At 38.6% G+C, this 24,096-nt stretch overlaps 1 protein-coding gene across 6 annotated transcripts in view; it reads left to right on the top strand.

Annotated features, from left to right (window-relative positions):
• Nucleotides 1–24,096, top strand: part of Dgkb (diacylglycerol kinase beta) — a 772,948-nt gene that overhangs the window by 714,717 nt on the left and 34,135 nt on the right. For all 6 annotated transcript variants that reach the window (XM_008828356.3, XM_017796961.2, XM_008828359.3 and 3 more), the window contains 2 exons: nt 18,039–18,159; nt 19,414–19,474. In XM_008828356.3, the coding sequence (XP_008826578.1) occupies nt 18,039–18,159; nt 19,414–19,474 (182 nt within the window). The remainder of the gene's footprint in view (nt 1–18,038; nt 18,160–19,413; nt 19,475–24,096) is intronic.

The following is a 24,096-nucleotide window of genomic DNA, read 5'->3' as shown; positions in this document are numbered from 1 at the left end:
ATCAAAGCACAAATTAATAAACTCCAAAGCAACACAAAGATGATTTTTATCCTCAAAGATTTTACCTTAATGTGGAAATAATGCTCACATCTACACACACACATACACACACACTATCACCTACATCAACATCTATATCTACGTCTATATCTATATCTACATTTACACCTACATCCACATCTATATCTATATCTAGATCTGTATCTCCAAGCAGCCTTCCCTATAGAAAGCTCTGTATGAATTACCAACAGAGCCCACAATTGTCAGCACTTCCGCAAACACAGGTTCTACCTCACTTGTTTGTATCCTAGTTTTTAGTTTTGTTTTGTATTCTAGTTTTCCTGCCTTGGTTGGTGGCATCGACATTGGCCTGTCTCATAACCCTAAACTGGGTAGTGTTGTCTCTCTCAGCTTTTGCCAGCTGCCTGTCAGTGACATTGTTAGTTGTGTCCCTGGAACAATCTTCACTTTATGTGCATGGACATAGCTGTGCATGAACCCCTGGTCATCTTTCAGCAGGATCACCTTAACGTTTCCTTAATTGATCACCCTGCTTCTTACTTGCAATCCATTTTCAGTGAACTGAGTGCTTATATCTCCTTCTCATGGGAAGAATAAACTCTGCATTGTTACCTTAACTTTCAGGGAAATGATATTGAAAAGTTGGGCTTTGGGCGGTGATTAGGTCATGAGGACAAGGCTGTTGTCAAGAGGATTAGCACCCTTTAAAGGAATCTTAGAGAGTTTCCATCCGATTCTATCATATGGGAATCACAGCAAACAGGCATCTAGGAAGCAGACCCTCATCAGACATTGCTGGTAATTTGATGTTGGATTTTTCAGCCTCCAGAGCTGACAATAAATTTCTGTTGTTGATAACCTGTCCAAGATATGATACTTTTCTTACACCATGCCGAACAGACTGAGATACCATCTTCTCCAACTCCATAATACTCTTTTAAACATGCAATCTATAATCCTATGGGATTGCTCAGTGGGTAAAGACATTGGTAAAGGAGTTTGCCACCAAGTGGATCCCTGAGTTGGATCCCTGGGATTCATACAGCAGAACAAGAAAACCAACTCCTAAAAGTTGTCCTTTATGAGGCTGGAATGATGGCTCTGCAGTAAGAGCATGGGCTGTACCTTCAGAGGACCTGAGTTCAGTTCCCAGCACCACATGGCTTCTAACAACCTGCTGCAACTCCAGTTCCAGGGGATCTGACCTTACATATATATAATAAATTTTATATGTATATATAATTCATATATATACATATGAATTTTTGCATATTTCGTACATAAAATTATCTTTATATCCCCTTCCCCTTTGGCACACTCCCATTCATCCCCCCATTTGCATTTATACATTCTGTCGTTAGTACTATGGCATATTATGTAAAGTTAGTGTCCCAAGATGTCCTTCAGTGCAAGTTCGTACACCAGGGTTTAGCCAGCCTATCTAGAGTCCTCCCCTCAAGAAAATCAGCTCTTCCTCACCCAGCAGCATTCAGCTGCAAATAATTCTTCAAATATGGTTGGGGCTTGCTGTTCATTTCCACAGTTCTGTGCTGGGTTTTTGTTGGCTTAAGTTTACATGGGTCCTGTGCATGCTGACCCCATTGCTGTAGGTTTGTATGAGAAGGGTCCCAGGCACCTGTAGGACTCTTTCTATATGGCCATGCACATCCTCCCTGGCTCTTACAATCTCTCTGAGTCTTAGGTGTAAAGGTTGAAACCTAGATGTGCCACTTGGGCTTGGGCAAATCACAGAGAATCTCTGTGTGTGACCAGTGGTGTAACTCTGTAATAATCTCTGTCTGTTGAAAAAGAAGCTACATTGATGAGTGGTGACTGGGATACTTGTCTGTAAATTTAAGGATACATAATTTGCACATGGTAAGAAATTATACTTGTCTAGGGATATGACAGTTTTGGAGTTTTCTCTAAGATCCGTGACCCCTCCAGCTATGTGTATTTGGTGAGGTTTACAGGACCAAACATGAGTTCCCTCCCATTGAGTGGGCTTTAAGCCCAATTAAGCAGCTGTTGATTACCCCCAAGATAAAAGTGCCACTACTGCACCAATGTCATTTGCTGTGCTGGTCATTGATGTGGTTTCAAGTCTTTTCTGACCTCAAAGGCATTGCATGACACAGATGCACTTATATACATGCAGGCAATACACTCATACACATAAAAAAAATGTTGTCCTCCAACTTCCACGTGTCCTGAAGCATGTGTGCCACCCCCATACACACACAAGATAAATGTAATTTTTAAAATGCAATCTAATGTCTTCTTAGCATAGAAATCTTTTTTTTTTTTTTGGTCCTTTTGAGACAGGGTTTCTCTGTAGCCCCAGCTGCCCTGGAACTCACTATGTAGACCAGGCTGGCCTTGAACTCAGAGATCTTCTTGCTTCTGCCTCCCGAGTGCTGGGATTAAAGGCATGCACAACCACACCCGGCCCAGCATAGAAATCTTAATTGCACCTAAATAAAATATAGGGACCTCCCAAACCTAAGATGAGACAAAACGTTTTGTGACTGAGTCCAACTCAGCCTTCAGTTGGATTCCCACCCTACCAACTTCCTGTTTCTGGAGTTGAATATCTTCTGTTTTCCGTAGCAATGCATTGTATTTCTGTATTTTTCACATACATTACTTTCCATCACCTTCTGGCATATTTTGATGTATTCTGTGTGCTTCTACTGATGTTCAATGTCAGTTTGTTAGTTGAAATAAATGTATAAATGGACAGAAATAGTATGTAGAATTATGAAACAATATGGATAATATAGCAAAATAAACATGAAGTTACATGGAACAACTCAACTCTTGCCAAAATTCCCAATCAGGAGGCAAAAGAGAAAAGTGGAACTGCACAGTAGCAGTGTAAAACTGGGTGCTGTGTTTGCTGGTAGTGTGGACCATGAGGGTCATCCTAATGTATTTATGCTGATCATGCTCGACCATAGGCTTGTCCACTAAGTGGTAAAATGGCCAAAATGAGATGTACCATTTTAATCCCCCACCTCTTACACCCTAGGGACTATAACATAGATCTTTAATTCTAATTACTGCTTTACAGAATTGATTAGGTACCAAAGGTTTCAAAAGATACTGTGTTTTTATGACCTTTAAAAGAGGACTGTTGGGATAAGGTCTTGGAATTTGCATAGAGAAATATTGGAAATAAAATTAATATTTGAATAGTTGAATGTCAAGGTTCTTGCTCTTTACAAAAATCTAAACAATTAAAGATAGCAGTGAGGGAGAAGAGTTCCACTAAAGTATAAAGACAATGAACATGGAAGTAAGGAAGACTGGAAGTTATGTCACTTAAGTATCATTGTCCTTCAGGTTACACTAATCCAAGTGGACTGGCTACACTAACTAGACTTTTTTTCATTTTAAATTAAGTGTTTAGAAAGATACCTGTTGGATATATTTGCTAACATAAGTTAAAAAAAAAATCGAGTTCGACATAGGCACTCCAATCATTTTGAAGCCAGAATGACTATTCTAATACAAGAGTAGATCAGCTTGCCAGAGGGCTGAAATTTATAGCCAAGTCTGGGTCGATGGTGAAATGGTGATGTGTCCTTTCGAGCTTGTGTAATACAAGTCCTTTTTTATGCCTTGCATATTAGTGTATACTAAGCACCTAGCCTAGCACCTGACACATGTTATTTTAATTTACTTCTTTGTTTTCTTACATTTTTTGTAATTTCTGAGACTATAATAAGCGTCTGTCAAATAAAAAACATTGATTTGTAATACGTCATCCAGAAAGATAAGAAATTGTACATTTTGTCAACACTACTACTTTTATTTAAAAAATCATAAAGCAACAGGATATGTAAAAACATTGTATTAATTTAATATTCTAATTCAGAATTTCATTACCATAGCTTACCACCCACCCTGTTCCAGGAAGCTTTGTTCTCTTTAATAACTGAGTCCACTGTACTTTTTGAGTCTGCTTTACACCAAGAATATCTAGGTTAAAAAAAAAAAAACCTCTCGGTTTCCATTCCTTGTAGCAACACCACCAGTCTGGGTCTTAATTCCGTTGCATGTTCACATCCATGGCCATCCATGGCCTCCCGCCCAGAGTCAGCTTCATTAATCTATCTTCCTTTGCTCCTTGGGAATTCTCATACTCTGGTCCTTTCATGATGCCTTCAGCCTAATTGCATTTCACAATTATCTAACCCAAGTGATTTCTTACCTTATACAAATTTATTTTTTGTTCTTTATTTCTATTCATTCTGTGTCACTCCACCCCCTCAATATCTGCAGTCACATGCCTTCCGTGTGAGTCACACACACTTAATTAGTTTACCTCCAATATTTCTCAAGCCTCTATCAAGGAAATGTTCATCCATCAAAACTGTAGCATTCACCAATTTCATAATTGCATCACTTATGCATAAAGTATATTTAGTCTGGGGGATAAAGAAAAAGAATAAGCAAGAAAATTACTGTGAGATTGATTGAAACAAGAGTGTTAATCACAAGGTAAAGCAGTACCATTTCTCTTTTACATATCGTATAGCTTGATCCCGGAAATATAAAATGATTTGTTCAAGATTACGCTTGTAGCTGATGCAAAAGCTCAGACTTGAAATCAAAATCTGAGGGATGTTTCAGTCTAATACGTTCCACTTACATCTGATACTCAGTCCAGCTGTAACAAATGTTAAATTATGCAAACATTCACGTACAATTGGCTGTGATCTAAGCTTGTGCCATCCTTCCCCATGACCACCTCTAGAAACTAAACTGCCAGTGCCTGGCACATTTGAGGCCTCGGGAACTTTTTACCTCACAAGTTAGTGTGCATTCTCAACCTATGCTCTTGCAGATCTTGAAATATTTTTACACCTTCCTTACTTCAGTACCATTCTGGTGGCTGTCCATCCTTGATAAGAAAAGTATTGACAATGCTTACAGTTTTTAACCATGTTTACATCTGGAAAAAGGTCAGGCAGTGTTATGCTTATTTTAAAAAGTCAAGTTGAGTATGTGGCACTGTAATGACAAGCATTCATGAGACTGAGACAGGAGGACTGCTTTGAGTTTGAGGACAGCTTGATCTACATAGCAAGTAGCAGGCCAGTTGGTGCTACATAGTGAGACTTTCTCTTAAAAAAATGACTCAGCCAGGCATGGTGGCACATGACTTTAATCCCGGCACTCTGGAGGCAGAGGCAGATGGATTTCTGTGAGTTCAAGGCCAGCCTGGTCTACATAGTGAATTCCAGGACAGCTGGGGCTTCAGTGAGACCCTGTCTCAAAAAGACCAAAAAATAAAAAAAATAAAAATAAAAACCTCAATTTCCCCTAAACCAAAGGTTCCTCCTCCATAACACATCCCACTGTGTTTACATGGGGGTGTCTTGGGAACTCTTTTTCCTTATGGAAATTTGAGATCAGAGGACCAATATAAATATCTATACACTGGCTACTTCTAGCACTGTGGGTAATATAGTCTTAAGTCTCTGCCCAAGACACTCACTCTTCCTACCAGCTGCCACAGAAACCAACAAGAAAGGTAATTCTCAGTTGCTTCAGACCTTGACAGCTGCAGTACATTTCCCTGTTGAAAGTTCTTCTCACCTAGAAAGACTTCTGCTTTCTAATTCTCCCTCATTACCCTTCTTCCCCCAAATTCAAAAAGTCCTCTTCTGCTGTTTTTGTTTGTTTGACAATGCGTGCAGAACAAACTTTTTACTGGAAACTCAAATTAGCACTCCTGCGTGAATCTGTTTAGTCTCAAATGCTGGTTTCCATTCTTTGTTGGTGAAAATGGAAAGGAATGAATAGATGTGGAGGTCAACTCTGAAATTCTACTGAATAATTCAATTATTTGACCCATTCTATATATATATTGAGCCTAATGTTATGAATTTATCAGCCTAAAAGACTCATTTGGGTTGGGGCAGACTGGTCTATTTCAGACTTGATGACCTTAGTTAGGGCGTATACATGAGAGAGATGCAGTGACCCATTTGAGCATTTGCTCAGTAATTCCCACTTTCTGGGATGGATACCTGTAAGTGTCAAACCAAAGCTGCTGGGAGGTATTCTTTGAAATGTGTATTTCAGTTATATAGTTACTATTTGATAAACAGGCCATTCTAATAATATTTTTTCCAATGAAGTTGATACTTATTCTGTAGTTTTTCAAGCGAGAGAGTGAAGGAGAGAGAGGATAATAGGAAGGTTTTCACAGGATTTTTAACTAGCTCATAAAAGTGGCGATCAGTCCAAACACATTAAAATTCTATTTTCCTTTACAAGTGTTTGCTGCAGATGACCCCCACTGATCTTAAATATATTTCTGTATCTGTATCTGAACAGAGGTTTTCCGTACAGCATGTTCTAATGGCACTCTGGCCTTTAGCCAACAAGGCACTGAATAAGGCTATTTTTAAAAATACAGAAACTGGGAACAGCTGCAGCAATCAAATTTGATAAAAACAGAGAGGAACTTTGCTTTTTTTTCTAACGGTTTGTCCAAGTTTAGTCTTCTTTCATAGAACTGCTTTTGTCCTGTTGTATGGAAGGGCTACAAGACCAATACAGTGAAGCCCTTTTAGACAAATAAATTTTAAAAGAATACAACTAAATAGAATCTTTTTTTCTTTGTACCAAGGGTATCAATGCAATGGTATTTTAAACTGTATTTTTAAAAAGCTGTATCTCTTGTATGAGTAGGCGGAAGAGGAGTGGACTACTACGAGGGTTAAGTTTGGAATAGGAAAGAGGTTTGGCTTCGTCCATCCTCCAAAACAACTCCTTAAAGACAGGGTTCTTAGTGAGTGCTGGAAACCGGAAGCTTTGCATTTGAGCTTCCCTTCTGTCCTGTGCTGCTGCTGGGGCTGAGGACACTTCCAATGTCCCAGTTCTACTTTTCACAACACTGTTCATCATGAATGTTGCTGCACTTTATAAAAGCTGGCTTAATATCAGCACAGTTCTTTTGTTAAGATAAAATAGAATGCTTTGAAAAGTGTAAAGGATTGTCTGAACCCCTCAACAAGTCTACAAATAAGAGCTTGTTCTCTCTTCTTTTTTGAAAGTCAAGCTTTTTGGAAACTTGAAGAACATGACTAATAAGAACCATGAGGTGACTGGGTACTGGAAATCTCCTGGATAGTAATCGGTTGCAAGTGCTCTCTTCTAAATGATTTCATGTGTGGAATGGATTTCTTTGCTAACTCTGTAATTGACATGACAAAGGATATTGTATTTCTTATAAGTATTTACAAATGGAATTAATTTTAAAATCCCATTCAAATAAAGCTACTGTGTCAACATTAATTCAATTTAGTAATTCAGGATAATAGTACAATTCTTTTTCTGTAGACACAAGGTCGTGAAACAAAATTACCTTACTGCACAGGAAAGAGGAGGGGGAGCTATGTACAAAATAGAAGTAGTCAGGTGTCCATGAAGCCGTACTAACTTGTTAACAGGCAGCCCATTAGATGGAATGGTCCATCTGTCTGCAATCTGTTATAAGCTTTCAAACGAATGAAGAGACAAACTCAGCAGAGTCTTTCCTGGCTGGAATAATTCTTTCCTAGAGACACTGATGAGTCAAGAACTGTTGGTCTTGGACTAGTGAGGTGATTATGCTACGAAGTGTATTCAGTGCTTGCGACATTGCCCATGTTGGCTCATGAGGGCCAAGTCCTCAGTCTTCTGCTAAAGCAAAACTCCTTACACACATACACAGGCACAGGGACACACACACAGACACACAGGCACACACATACCCACTGTTTAAAGCAGAACCTATTACATGCCTGGTGTACAGAGCCTTGAAATAGGCAAGTTTTCAAGGGATCTTTGGCAAGACAGACTTTACTATATAATCCTATATTTCACTGGTGCTTAAAATTTCCCAATAAAAGTAGTTGGGATTTAATTCCACCTAGCCATGTAGCCTTTTCTGTGAAGATAAACTGCCAGGAGAGTAAGATTTACTTCTGACCAGCAATGCTTTTATGCACAATAATCACAAATATAATAGAGTCTTTCAATCTCTTACTAGCAGTATAATATTTATATATAAGCATGTTAGATTGAATACCAAAACAGCCCTGTTATACAAGGAAGTATTTGGTGTAAATCATGGCTTCTCATCATTATATTCTGTTTTTAATTCTCAGCATTGAGTTTATGAGTTCCAGATTACCATTCTTTTAAGTTTTTTTTCATATTCCATTGAAACTAAAATAAAAGATTAATAGAATGAGCTCGTTATGTACATATTTTAAGAAAGTAACTGATTTTCATATTTCTCTGGAGATTATTGTAAAGCCCAGATAGTCATATGTGATGGTCGTTGACACTGCCTCTAAGTTGGAATTTTCTAACTTTTGTGTGTTTGGAGAGTAAGCATTGGGGATGCCCCTGCTGACTGTGCTCCTTCACTGGCCTCAGTGTTAGGGTGCAGATGCCCCTCCAGAAGCTATTCAGAATTTGCTGACATCAGCCTTCATTCATGAGCACTTGCTTTGTTCCACAATGGCACTAATGCAAGGAGACACATGAAGTAGCTTGGTTTATAGAAGAGGGCAGAGGAGGCAATGCGCTATGAAAACATTCCCACACACACTAATGGCTCATTCACACAGAAAACAAGTGAGAGCCTTCAGTCCTTCCACAAAGCTCAGTGAGAGCAGACAAACTCCAGGGCCCAGAAGCCGCAGTGTTTTCATTCATGACTAGTTCCTACTCACACACCCTGCTTACATTTCCTGAAACTGCAGGTTGCCTGTGGATAACTGTGGAAAAGCTTTAAACTGGTTCTCTATGGGTCTTTTGAATGAAATGATTTCTTGGATTGAATGTCCCATGGAGAAGATCAGTTTTCAAGTAAGCTATACCCCAGTGATTTACAGGCCTTGAATTACTCTGGTCATAATGGGGAAGTTGTTGACAATATGCCATACTGTGGTTTCAGGATTCTGGTTTTTTGGATTCAGTTAGGAAAGTTCAGAATTTTAGAATGAAAACACAAAGTGACAGTCAGCTCTGCCTGGTTGTTTAAAAAAGAGAGGATCAAATACATTCTTTTTTTAAATTTTTACAAAACCTTTATTGATAATTTCATACACGTATATATTCTGATCAAATCCATGCCCACTCCCTCCCCTCCAACATTCCCCCCTCTGAAGAGATAACCCTAAAATCTTTTAAGTATTAGGTACAAGCTCCCAAATACTTTTGACATTTTTCTCCAGCCCCTACTTTCAACATTTTTGGCCTTTGGAACAGAGTAGGTTGCTAAGAGGCCCAAGGACATTGTGAGTTTTAGCCAAGAAACGGGCTACTTTTCTTTGGGGTCCTTTTACCCTAACTGCCTAGCTAATTCCCACCTCCTATTTGTATCACACCATCCTCTGAAGAGTTTACCCAAATTGCCAATAGGGAATAGGGACGCAGACCATTCTGGCTTCTTCCATGCTGAACAGGGACACAGGGTGAAGCAATTGGAGTACTCCTTCAGTGGGTCTATCTAAAGGACTCCCAAATTGCATAACTCTTGTCTCTAAGGGGAAAAGAAAGTCCTTGAATCATGAATGGGAGATGTGAAGGAGAAGTAAATGCAAGAGTAATTAGCATTACAAGTTCTAGACAGGGAACTAGAAAAAAGTCAAAACAGGGCAATTTTCAAATGTTCATATGAGAGTCCATTGGAGTTTCTTGACAAGGGCTTCCAAAAGCATCCCTCTATTGGGTTCTTCCTCATTTTTCTTTTGTCTTCCAAGGCTGGAGAAGTTGGCTGGGAAGAGTGGCTGGATACTCAGGTGAGGGTCCAGTGACACTGCTTAGCACTCCTTTAATGAATGAGCACAGCTGTCAATAAGCCCAATTGTGACTATGTTTAGCTGTTAGGCTCAGCTGAAGTCATGATGATGGTAGTTATTTCATGCAGAAGGGACTGCTGTATAGCATCACCTTATTAAAAGGATGACAACATGGAGGCAGGATCCAGAGGCTGTCAGGCTGTCCCCTGGATTCTCAGGCCCTCTGGTAGTTGGAGGCCAGAGGGAGGCCAGAACCCGGCACTCCCTGGTGGTTTGCTGAGCTCCCAGCTACTACTCCAATGGAGGTCCGAACCCACTCTCTCAGGCTGTCTGCTAGAATCTCCCAAATACACTCTTTAAAAGCCATTTTTGGGGGTAGGGCCTGGTGGTAGACACCTTTAATTCTGGCATTCAAGAAGCAGAGACATGTGGGTCTCTATGAGATCAAGGCCAGCCTGGTCTACACAGAGAGTTCCAGGCCAGTTGGAGCTATAGGGAGACCATGTTCTGTCTTAAAAACAAAACAAAACAACAAAACAAACAAACAAAACCATTTTTAAAGTCAAGCATGTGACACTCCTGTGTATGTGTTCATTTAAGTGGGGAGATTGTGGGTATACCTTAACCTTCACTTTTTTAGGCTTCATAGGAATTAGATTAGTTAATCCATTTATATATCAGACTTTCTTTAGTGTTTACTTTTTAACCAATTTGACAGAAGTAATTCAAAAGCGTTTTGTATTTCTTAGCCTTCCTGCAGTGATTCCTCAGCATCTGAAGCATATATGATTTAGAGTAGTAATCATTTTGTAGGAACTTTGTGATGTTTTATTATAGTAATGACATCTGAAATAATTAGTAGTAATATTGCTAATAGCACCACTTTAAGGTGTAAGGCTTGTATAGCTTTTATAATTTTTCCGCATCTTTGATAGCATTCATTTGGCTAGTTCTTCCTGCTGTTAAGTACATACAATGACATGAAATTTGTATCCAGATTTTCAGGGCTGGAGAGATGGCTCAGCCATTAAGAGCACTGACTGCTCTTGCAGATGACCGGGGTTCGATTCCCAGCACCCACATAGCAGCTAACAACAGTCCATAACTCCAGTTCCAGGGAATCCCACACCCTCTTCTGACCTCTGCTGGCAGTGCACTTAAACATGGGTGCACTTAAACACATATGTAGGCAATACAGTCATACACATAAAATAAAAATATTAAAATATGAAAAAAGAAAACCAGGTTTTCAATCATGTGTGAAGACTTGAACATTGTCATAAAGATGTCAGTCAAATGAGGAGGGGGGAGAATACTACAAACTTCAAAGTATTGTTAGGAGTTTTAACTAGGAAAAAGCCTGCAAAGCCCTCAGCAGAGAGAGTCTGTTCATAACAAGATTGTTATATATATTATCTCTTCCATTTCCCTTTCTCACTTGTTGAAGATATACAGTCATATAGTATGGTCTTCAAATTCTCAAATGCCCATCTTCATGTTTATGCACAAAGAAACACAGAGATCATGTTAATAAGTTTTAACTTAAATTCACCCATCCTCCTCCCCCTTTTAAAATTGTATCTTCTAATTAGTGCAGAATAGGGGAAAGAGCTATGCATATTTATAAATTGTACAACTAAATTTAAAAAATCAGTAGACATTGGATGGACATGTTGAGAGTCTTTGAAGTATTCATGTTGGAGGATGCATTCCCTGCACCATGTTTGTTTTTTTTTTTAAAGTATATTGAGTGTGTCAGGTAGCTCAGCATTAGAATACATATTGGCATGCACTGACTATTAATTTAATCCCTGGCATCTAAATAATCAACAACGGCCAAAAAACCAGTTTATCCTGGATCCTTAGACTCATTTCAAATTATTAGTAGATAAAGTAAACATCACTAGAAGGCATACAATCTTCATATGCACAGAAAACACAACTGTATTGCTAGTCTGGTCTTACTATGACCAAATATGATCTTTAAAAGTGTTGATATAATTAGGAATTTATTGTGGTGACAAAATGCACCTGCTGAGTCACTGTGCTCACACCTCCAGGTCTCCACAATGGGACAGCATGCTGCTGGGAGCCATATAAAAAGAAGTGTGTGCCACTCTGCTCCACCTCTCCCTCCTCTACCCTCAAGACACAGTAGTCTATGAAGCGCTACAACCCACACTCAGTCTGTGTTTGCAATGCATCCTCTTCTGTTCCCTCACATATGGCAGTCTGAAACAATTACATAATGAGACATTATCTAGGCCTAGCTGTCGAAATGAAGAGACTAAGCTATGAATAAATATTTTCCACTTATTAGCCATACTGCTCTTCTGTTCTCTGATCTATCTGTGCCTCTGACTTTCAGATTTCGCTTTCATAGCCCTGATACCTGTGAAATAAAACAGTGCAACACTAACAATACTCAGGAAAAGATTTGCAAAGTCACACAGGGCTGGGTGCAGGGCTAGTGACAGAACACTTGCCTACCATGTGCTGGGCTTTGGGAACTGGCCCCAGTACCACAGAAACAAACAAAAGCACCTAAGTCCCCTTTGCTATTCTTAAAAATCAACTAAGCTTCTTAAGGCTAATGTTTTAAAATTCAAAAGATAAAATATACAGACTAAAACAGGAAGCCAATTATGCTGAAATGTTATTAACATTTTTCTTTTTTTCTTTTTTTGGTCTTTTTGAGACAGGGTCTCCCTGTAACCCCAGCTGGCCTGGAACATACTATGTAGACCAGGCTGGCCTTGAACTCACAGAGATCCACCTGCCTCTGTCTTTGACTCAGTAAATGTATATGCTTCTCTCTTAAATAAAATTTTTTAATTCTAGCAAACAATTATTAAAAGTTCAAAATAATAATCAGTATAAATAAAACAAATATTACATACAACAAAAAATTTAAATAAAATAAATTTAAATTATTACTTTATATTGTTATATAATCTATATTACATAGTCCTGAAGCTATTTTCAAATTGTTGAACATTAAAATTGGCTACTTAAAAAAAATGAATTGCAGCAACTATAACGTGATGTACAAATATCTGCAATATGCATCAGCAGCAAACAGTCTTTGTTACTAATATATGGTTTCTTGGGTAAATATAAGATCAAAATACATTCAATTTCAAAGCACCTTAGTTACAGTGAAGTTGTGTTTTCCCCTTTCAGATCTATACATACCATATCAAGACTCCTGATCAATAGGATCCAATTTTGATTTAATTTTTTTTACTCTCAATTATCTCTTATAGACTTTTATTTAAGTGTAAAATGCCTAATTTAAAGTTCTTCTTTCCATGATTACATGCATGCAGATCCTTGGAAATATGTTAACCCTTTCAGCAGTCTACTTGTTTTCCCTTTCAAGAGTATTCCTCATAACAATATTAAAGAAAAGTACGATCTTCCTTACATTCCCATATCAGGATGTCAGGATATTTTTTTAATTTTATGTGCATGTGGTATGTGTTTGTGTGCCTGTGCCTGTGTGTGTGTGTGTGTGTGTGTGTGTATGTGTGTGTGTGTATGCCACAGTGCACACGTGGAGGTCAGAGGATACCTTTCAGAAATCTTTTTTCTCCTTCTACCATATGAGTTCCAAGGATCAAATCCAGGTCATCAGCCTGGCAGGAAGCCTCTGAGCCATTTTGACAGCTCTCGCCAAGATTTCTTTTTTTAATTGAATATTTGTGAATTTCATGCAATTATTTTTTATCGTATTTAGACCCTTTCCCCTACTTGCAACCCTCTTATAGCCCCCTGTCAAATTTCATGTACTTTGTCCTATATATTAAGGCCTATCCATTCAAATTTGCATCTCCAAATGCCCTTCCATTTGTGTCCATCTGCTGGAGCCTGGTTAACCTGCCTAGCATCGCACCCTTAAAGAAAAGCATTTTCCCTCTCCTGGAAGTTATCTGTTGCCAATAGTTCCTCAACTAAGGTTTGGGCTTCTATCCACATCTATATGTGGTTTTTGACTGGCTTGAGCTTGCATGGGTCTTGGGCATGCTGTGAGTTCATAGGCGTAACTTCCCAGGTATTTGGAAAACTGTTTCCTAGTACTCGTTCATCACCCCTGGCTCCTACAGTCTTTCTACACCCCTTTCCTCAATGGTCCCTGAGCCTTGGGTGTCAGAGGTTTTGCGTGGGTGGTGGGTGTCCTATTCAGGGATAAGCACTCTGCAGTCTTTTATTCTCTATGCTTTGGCCAGTTGTGAATTTCTGTGTTAATCACCATCTGTTGCATGAGGAAGCTTTGTTAGTGAGCATTGAGAGATACATTAACATTATTTATGCCCCTGTTCTACTATGTAATATTTCAAAGTTTTGTTTATGTTGATTATTATTTTGAAATTTTAATAATTATTTCCTAAATTTAAAAAAAATTGTTAATGGGGAAGCATATGTAATGCTAAATCAATTTAATAGTATCTCAACATAATTGGCTTCCTTTTATAGACTGTGTAATTCTAAGGCTAATGTTTTAAAATTCAAATTTTTTTAATGGTCAACAGGTGGCTTTCAGGGGAAGTGTCTCCAGGTATAGCCCTGACTTCAGCCATCCTATCTGTGATTGCGTTTCTATATCTCCCTCTCAAGAAAGTGTACAAGAATTCTTTCGAAATAAGATTTTTAGAAACTTTGCTGTTTTATGATAAAAAACAAATGGATTGTAGCAAACCTCAGAGCACATAAATGTGGTAAGATACGATGGTTGAATACAGCCGGTCTCCATGTGGCTATAGATTTCCAGGCCACCGTGATGCCATTTAATCTCTGTAGCAGAAAAACTGAAATGAAAGGTTTAGTGAGCTGAGAGAGCCAATGCCTCACTTACACAGAGGTTAGCAAACTTTTTCCTGAATGGGCCAGATAGTAAGGATTTTAGAATTTAGGGTCCATATGGTCACTGACAGTACCCCTCTCTGCCCTGCTAATGCAGATAGTCACAGAACAAGAATGAGTATGGAAACAAACTTATTGATGGTAAAATTTAAATCTTACATAATCTTCATTTCACAATATATTCTATTTGTTAAATTTCCCCACCTTTTAAATATGCAGAAGTCATTCTTACATCCTAGCCCATTCAAAAACAGACAATGAGTAGATTTTCACCCATAGGCTATAGTTTGCTAGTCGTTCTCTAAAACCAATTGCCAAAAATCAAACTAATTCAATAATTTAAAGTGCTTGGCTCCTGCATTGCAAAGAGAAATGTACTTAAAGTTTTGCTGAAATAAAAAGAAGTCTTGTTTTCTGAGAGTACTACAGGTGGAAACAGAATCCCAAATATACAGATGGGAATTCTTTGTCCAAATTCAATCAAGACCCTGGTCAAAGAGCGCATGACCACAGATACGTGGATTGTGTTGCATCAAATAATGTTATTGTATTATAGGAGCCAATTTGCACAGCTCTCAAATGTAGAACTTTTTTGTTGTTGTTCTTGTTCTTCTTCTTCTTCTTTCCTACCAAACACCTAATTAAAAGGAATGTGGTATTTATTTACCTTTTCCAGTTCTCCTAAGTATTCTATTTACAAACAACTCTTTTTTTCTAAGAATGGCAAGAAAGTTTGGAAGCTCAGGTCTTCTAAATTCATGAGATATAGCCTCTTTACTGATTATTAACAGTGCAATGGATTTGCAGGGTATTTTTTCAGGGATGAAAAGAGAAATTAAAGATAAAATCAGCAGGAGGGTGGTAGACAGTAGCAATATGGTATGGGTGTAGACAAATCCCTGTGATTCATAGAAAACTTAGGGCTCACAGATGAACTCTGTTGTGAGAAACTGTTTCATTTCTTATAGAATAATTCCTAGAGTGAGATCATTAGAGAAAACAGCATGATATCTTACCTATTCAGGAACTGGGCAGGGCAAAACTCACAATTTCAAATACCTTATTCATCCTTTGGTGATGCTAGTGGCAGATGCTTTATAAATATTACCCTGGGGTCCTGTCCACTTACCACAAGGTAAGCACTTTCCCCTTGACATATACCTAAGAGATACGTACATTAACACACAGGCTATAGAGCCAAGCACATTTTAGTACTGGCTACAGCTGAAAGAATATGTTTCTATTCCTTGTCCATCTGTTCTTGGCAAGATAAATTTAAGCTAAAAATGGAGAATAAGCTTTTGAGAAATAAATCTAAATAGGGGTGAGAGCAGCAAGGTGGGTGCACTGTGGTTTCAAGTAGAAGTTGCGACTTGGTAACATCTGATTTTACAGCTGAATGGTTGTTTTTATTTGGGGCCATCTCTTGCTGCAGGTAAAATTCAGTTTTTAAAAAATAATACCTTTTTGTCATTCACTTAAAAATTTGATGGCTTGGTCACACATTCTGTTTTAAGTGTTTATATTAAATTTTCCATTGATCCTGGGCCTAATGAACTTCGAGGATTCAAAGTGCTATTCACCACAGTTGAACTCCACTGATCATGAATCATTAGCATCTCTGAATACCATGCTATTATGCACTCCTTATTAAGGAGAGAGTGCTTCCTGTATAAAATGAATTCCATATACACACACTTGCTTATTTTTCTACAAGTTCAATTTTGGATGTGCCATGCTTATTTAATGTTATCATCATACCTTCCCAAGTCTACTTCCTCTAGATTTTTTTGCTACTAAAACAATATGAAATTATTAATTCACATTTAGAAATACACCAAGGGCATCTTAAAAAGTATCACACTGGGCATGGTGAGGCGTGCCTTTAATCCCATCACTCAGGAGGCAGAGGCATGTGGATATCTGTGAGTTCAAGGTCAGCCTGTTTGACATAGGGAATTCCAAACCATTCAGGGCTACATAGTGAGACCCTGTCTTAAAACAAACACACAAAAAAGGAGTATCACCATAGAAAAGGACCATGTGTGGTCCCAAGGGTTGTGCCTCCAGTCAAAATCTCGGCACTCTGAAGCCAGTAGATGACAAACGGATCTCACAGTGTGTGGAGCAGGTTTCCCTGAGAGTCAATGGATAGGAGATTAGCCCCTTCTTTCTGGATGAATGCACACCTTTGAATGGAACCTTGAAGCTCACCTAGTACAACCTTCCTCCCTGTTTAAGACATATTTTGTATTCTTAAACATCTCCTTTGCGTATAACTAATACACGTTCCTTATGCTTCAAAGTGACGGGACTCAAATTTTGGCTTTATCACATCCTGGTATGGGACTATAAAAAATTAGTTAACAGGCTGGTGGTGGTGCATGCCTTTAATCCCAGCACTTGGGAGGCAGAGGCAGGCAAATCTCTGTGAGTTTGAAACCAGCCAGGTCTCCATAGTGAATCCAGGACAGCTGTGGCTACAGGGAGACCCTGTCTCAAAAACACTAAAAAAAAAAGAAAAGAAATTAGTCAACTTCTCTAATTTTCAGCTTCTTTTTCTATAAATAAGGAAAATCACATTTGTCTTAATTTGATTTGAGAGGAATATCAGTGAAGTTGTCCTGTGACAGGTACTTATTAGACACTTAAGTGATACCTAGTACTAGCATCCCTTTCCAATGGTTTTTGTTAACAATAATGTGATGTTTTCACTGTGCTAATTATCTTGTCTACACCTAAATGCTATTTGAATAGAATATATATTCCTTAACCTCAGGAAAATGTTTCCAAAAATTCCTGTTATTTCTTGAACTTCTACACAGTTACCTATGATTGTGGACAGGTCATTTGATGAAATAAAGACTCAGTCTTGGTAACCTGTGAAATAAGTAGCTTCAAGTTCATGATCTCTGAGGCCCCTTCCTCAAATAATTGAACAAAATCATGTTTGACGGCAGATCGGTATGCTTTATTTATAGTGATGAAATGTGTATTTGCTGCCAAATGTCTGATGTGGGATGTATAACTGTTCCATATATACATGTGGAATAACATTAAGTTTGTTGATGTTAAAAACTACTGGTATGTTTTTTGGCATTATTTGGATCTGAATTTGTTCTTCCCACTTGTTTTAGAACAAGCTGACAGCAAATCGTTGCCCATAGAGCTTCAAGGATTAGTTAAACTAAGAGTTACAGAAGTAGGCCATCTTCCCATTACTTTTGATTTTCAAGATACACTTCTTTCTGAAGAGGCTTTCGTTACTTCCAGAAGATACAGTGCCTTATCCTGTGGAGCTGCATCCTCACTGTGACTGAAGAGGCCTCTGTTTTCTTTCAGATCTGAGTGACCAGCTGCTGGAGGTCGTTGGCTTGGAAGGAGCCATGGAAATGGGGCAAATATACACAGGACTGAAAAGTGCTGGCCGGCGACTAGCTCAGTGCTCCTCCGTGGTTATCAGGTAGTTCCTTTTCTATGTTTGGCAGAGTGGTTTGATATGACAGAGTCCTAAACTAAATAAAAGTATGCAAGGGTCTGATAATGATTCCTATCTCTTTTTTGTTTCAAATGATCAGTGATTCATACTCATGTATTTCAAAATAATGGAAACAGATTTTCCAGCTTTGACAGCTACCATTTGCCAGGTTTACAGTCTAGTCTCTTACTGACTACCATGATGTTTTGGTTTCTTTTGCCTAACTGACCAACACATATGAGGGGGGAAAATTCTCAATGGAGAAGATTTCATTTTGCTCGTAGTTTCATGGGTATGAGTCTGTCGTGGTGGCAAGGGTATAGCAGAGCAGAGCACTCTGTAATAACCAACAGAGAGGGAAGAAAGAACCGGGACAAGATACCCTAAGGACCTGCTTCTATTGACCAATTTCTTATAGCTAGGGTCCATTGACTGAAATTTCTAAAACCTCCGCAAAGTCACCAACTAAGGAACTATGCTTTAACATGCGAGTCTATGGGAGATATTTCACACTCAAACCATGCACGTATGCACTAACTGTAGCACTCAAATTTAATGTCTCTACATTCATTCACACTCAAATAACTAAAGCACCAAAGTATTTTACTCAACAATTTATCTCTAAAAAATGCTAATATACTATTAATGTGAATTCTTTTACGGTCTATAATACCACAATGCTCTTATAAAATTAAATGATAAAGACCAGTATATGGGAAACAGTCTAAAAGCTTGAATTTTTCCTAATATTTCACCTGTAGAAAAAAAAAGTTTATTTTGACCCTAAGATGAAGCTACAGGTTGTAGTATAGACATAATGGATGCTTTATATATATGACAATGTCAATCCTAGAATATCTGAGACATCCGACATTGCTCTGTGTGTGTGTGCGTGTGTGTGTGTGCACGTGCGTGCGTTGGTAGTGGTGAAGGAGCATGTATGAACATGGAGTCTCTTTCAGTTATGGGAATTCCGACAGTGTCTTTGAACATAAACCCTGATATTTTCTTTTGTCGTTCAGAATTCTTGTTTATGTCACCTCATTTACCAGGAAGCTCAGCATTTTTGTGACCAAGGAACCTTCCAGAGCATTCATTAATAGTGAATGAATATCTCTTTCAGAAGAAGTCAGCAATTATCACATTTGCCTTTCCTGAACTTATCATCTTTTATTTTACACATAGATCGTTATATTAAATATTTTATCATTTTATTTAAAGTGAAATCTTTTTCTCCAGGACAAGCAAGTCACTGCCGATGCAAATTGATGGGGAGCCATGGATGCAGACCCCATGCACAGTGAGTGTGGAGGGGTGGAAATACATCACCAATTTTAATTTTGCTTTCCAGATATCATATATTTCAATGATAAGTCATCACAGTATCCGATGGTTTGCCTTGCCTAGTCTAGGAACTTTTAGTAAATGCCTTTTCTCAATCCCTTATGAACAAAGGCCGTTCATTCAGGCATTAAACACTCTCTGCTCTTGGTAATGAATCAGCTCTTGCAAATGTATATAAACCTAACTTCAGGTACCACAGAGCAACTGCAAACTCTGGGACAAAGCCAAATATTGATAAAACTGCTCTTAAACTTTCTTGTGTTTATTTCAGAACACTTAAAAAATTAAGTATAGGATCGTCAGACGTGTCTTACCGACTTTGGCTTTCATCCTCTGCCTCCAGCGAGGGATCTGAGAGCTTGCTTCTTAATAGAAAAAATGAGTTCCCTATTTTCTACCACAGTTGCTTTCTCCATAATAAGATATTTATTTCAAATATCCTTTCCCCAAGATTTTCATTTGTATAGTGAAACTTTTATTGCATTTCAGAAACATGCTATCAGCTATGTGTAATAGCACATATCTGTGACCTCAGCACTTGAGAAACGGAAGTAGAAGTAAGGGTCAGGAGTTCAAAGTCATCATTAGCTACAAAGTTGGATTGAGACCAATGTCACTTCATGAGACCTCAAACCAAAAAAAAAAAAAATGCCTTTATGCTAGGCATTATTGGTACTGGTAATAGAAACGGGCAAGGTCAACATTGGAGTTGACACCAAAAACCTTGTGAAGTACCAAATCCATGGAAAGCAGGCAGGGCAACTACTAAAATTTCATTTTATTAATAATAAAATGCCACACTTCCTTTTTCTCAATCTGAAGCAAAGACCTGAGACCTCATCCTTTAACCAGCTGAGAAGTCCAGACCAGACTGCATCTGGACATAGCTCATTCAGCTTGGATCTAGAACCTGTGGTGTCTTTCTTCTTTGTTTAAGTTCGCCAAGCCAAAGTTAGGTGACAGGGACCTGCCCCACATCAGCAAAAATGCTTAAAGGACTCAAGCCATTGTTTGTTTTCTGAGTCCCCTCTCCACTTGTGGAGAGCTTCCCCCCTCTGTGTAGGTACGTATTTCTTTGAATAACGTTTGTTACCTGTTGTTTCCTGCCGTCTTTGAGATTCTCCTTGCTTTTTCAGTTCTTTAGCTGGCAAAGGGAACCCAATCAAGACCTCTAAACAGTAACAAACTTATATTCTGCGAATAGATATCTAAATAAATAATAAACATGAATTCAGATCATAAGCGTTAAGACAAAATAAAACGAAATAATTTAAAAGAACATGATGCAATCTGGGGGACACTATTGCAGATAGGTGGGTCTGGGAGATCTCTCCTAAAGGTCACAGGCAGAAGCTCAGTGTGTCAAGGGCACAGTAAGGAGGATGGTGTGATCAAACTTGGAGTTAGGGGAAGAGTATAAGAGATAAAGAAGGAAAGATGGACAGGGGACAGGTCACATCCAGAAACAAAGATGATAAAAAGTTAGAATTGGTTTCTAAATGAAAGACAAGGCCATTTAGGTGTGAAGTATCATCCGTTGACATTTTTACAGTTCATGATACCTGCTGTGTAGAGAATGGATGATACTAAGTGGCAGCAGTAACTGCTTAATAACTGTTGGCTGGACTTGAGCAAGGATGTTGGCAGGGACGGGAATTGTATTTGTCACTTTTCTGTTGCTGGGATAGAAACACTGAACTAAGCAATTTATAGAAGGAAGAGTTTATTTGAGCTTACGGTTCCAGGGGAATTACAGTTTGTCATGGCAGGGAGGCCTGGTGGCTGGAGGTGGCTGGAGCAGGAGCAGCAGAAGCTAAGCTCTTATATCTAGGAAGAGGAGATCTGGCAAGGCTTAAGAACTCTGTAAACCCACTCCCAGTGACATGCTTCCTCCAGGATAGCCACACCTTCTAAAACCTCCCAAAACAGTGCCATCGTCTGGGGACAAAATGTACAAATGCTTGGAGCCTATGGGGGACATTTTCATTCAAACCACCACAGGAATGGATGTAATTAGAGTTGTGTTCTGGACTTAGAGTACCTACAGAAGGCAGGAAACTAGCAGGGGGCCATGAGGGAGCATCAAGAGATGGAGGATAGAATGCAAGTGGTTTGAAGGGGGAAAGGAAAATAATGTAACTGGAAGAGTTAAATAGAGTGACAGATGGGAAGTCAGAGTAGAGGATTGAGACTGGGGAGGGATACTTAACACTAAAGTCATTTGAGAATACAATATTGAAGCCTCTTTCTGCAGAAGCTTCTTAAAGCATAAACATACACATATAGAGAATGAGTTCAAATGGAGATAGAATTTAGCAGGAGAACAATGCCCCTACAGACAACACAGGCTATCAAATAAAAAGCCTAATGCTAAGTATGGGCTACCACTTTGGGGATTGTTGATCAGGGATGTCCCATAGACTGTGCCGAACATTGAAAGCTATTACCACTACTGTTGGTTATCTTTGAGTTGATAATAAGACACTATTGCTGAAGACATCACATACTTGAGTTATGGGACATGGAGAAATTAAGCTGGAACTAATCTGGAAGCTTAGTATTGGGAGAAACCAATACTATTTTTCTGCTAAATGGACATAATACTAAGCTACCCCCTAAGTTCTTATCATTTTACCCCTAGATTGGTGCATCTCTTAATCCTCATGAGATGGTTCTTTTTGCGGTAGATGAAGTTTGGAATAGAAAGAACTTACTAAGTGAGCTCTTATGGCAGGGAAGGTAGGTGAGAGAAAGGGTTAACTAGAAGCCACTTCGTACTGTGAATGATGGTGTCACTTAGTTATTACTGAGAGTGAAATTAGTAATGAATAAACAGGGAATAGTCTTAATCTTGTACCAGTATTGAACTTACATTGGATGTATTTCTTAAATTTTCACATGAACTGGAAATAAACATGCAAATGCTCAGATAGAATATACTGAAACTCTTGAAGGTTAAATAATTTTGTCAAGTTCTGTCATTTAGCAGATGTGAGCCATAAATTCAGGACTCTGAATTTAAGCTCCCTGAACCATCAGTTCAAATAACTTTACAGACTGGCATAAGAGCTAATATAAGTATTTTTAATTTTACCCTTCTAAAGATTTTACTCTGAGGCAGTTGGATCAGACATTGTCTGTAGAACATAAACATAAATTCTTGCTGTTTCTGGTATATTCCTTGTAGTTGTCTGTATTCACTATTTATTTAGTAAGTAGATAAAAGAAACATCTTCTTCCCTTAATGATGGACATTCTAACTGAGATGACATGGAATTTTTGCATTTATATTTCTTCTTTTTCTTCCCCACATTTTATTAGTTCTTTGAGGATTTCATATATTACATTTTGATCATATTCATTCTTCTCCCCAACTCTCCGGGGCCATCCACCTTCTTTATCCAAGCAACTTTATGCCCTGTTTTAAAACAAACAAACAAACAAACAAACAAGCAAACACACAAAAAACCCACCAAGTCCATTTTGTGCTGCTCATATGCTCTTGGGTGTGGGGCTATTCAGTGAAATTTGGAGTGTGATCAACCTGCCAGAAACCACATTCTTAAATAAACTGACTCCACCTTTCCCAGAAGCTATCAATTGCCAATAGCACCTCGGCTAGTGGTGGAATTCTGTGCCTATCTCCCCTCTCCAGGCTGGGATTTTGTATGGCTTGAGCCTGCACAGCTCTTATGCTTTGATGTCAGGATTAACCAGAAGCCACTTCATGCCTGTGAATGATGGTGTCAGTTACTGAGAGTGAAATTAGTAATGAATAACTGCTATGAGTTCATATGCTCACTTGACCTGTTGTGCCTGTAAAATACTGTTTCTCTGTAGTCATCCACTCCCTGTGGCTCTTAAAATATTTCCATCCTCTCTTCCACAATGAACTCTGAGGAAAGGATGTGATATAGATGTCCTATTTAAATTTGTTTATATGTGTGAATGCTTTCCCTACTTGTAGTGCACCCTTGAATGTAATGCCTGCAGAGGTCAGAAGAGGGCGCCAGATCTCCTGGAACTGCAGTTACAGATAGTTATTAGTTGCCATATGGCTGCTGGGAACTGAACCCAGGTCCTCTGCAAGAGCAGCCATGTTCTTAACTGCTGAGCCATTTCTCTAGCCCTGAGGTATGTTGTTTAAAGGTGACCATTTCCCAGTCTCTTATTCTCTCTAAACCAGGTGTGGGTCTCCATATTAAATATCATTTATTGTCAAAAGAATCTTCTTTGATGAGAGTTGAAAGATTCACTTATCTGTGGTACAGTGATAAGTCTTTAGGACTCAGTTTAACATTATGTCCTTTTAGCAGAGTAATAGTAATAGATTCTCTCCTAGGGCCTAGGGCCTGACTATCCATAAGGTTTTGGCTACAATAACTGGCAGGTATGGGTTTTATCTTGTGAACGAGGCCTTAAATCCAATCCAAAAGTGGTTACAAGACATTGATGCCCTGTAGGTTTGTTTTACCATGTTGGTAGTTTTTGTAGCTCACAGGATTTACAGCTGGGGAAGACTGTTGATTATTGTTCTTCTCTGGTAATATGCATATCCCCTTCCAGCACCATGAAATC

The sequence above is a fragment of the Nannospalax galili genome, unplaced genomic scaffold (assembly GCF_000622305.1).
Source record: "Nannospalax galili isolate Female #2095 unplaced genomic scaffold, S.galili_v1.0 scaffold452, whole genome shotgun sequence".
Taxonomy (NCBI): Eukaryota; Metazoa; Chordata; class Mammalia; order Rodentia; family Spalacidae; genus Nannospalax; species Nannospalax galili.
This window is presented reverse-complemented; position numbering and strand designations above follow the sequence as displayed.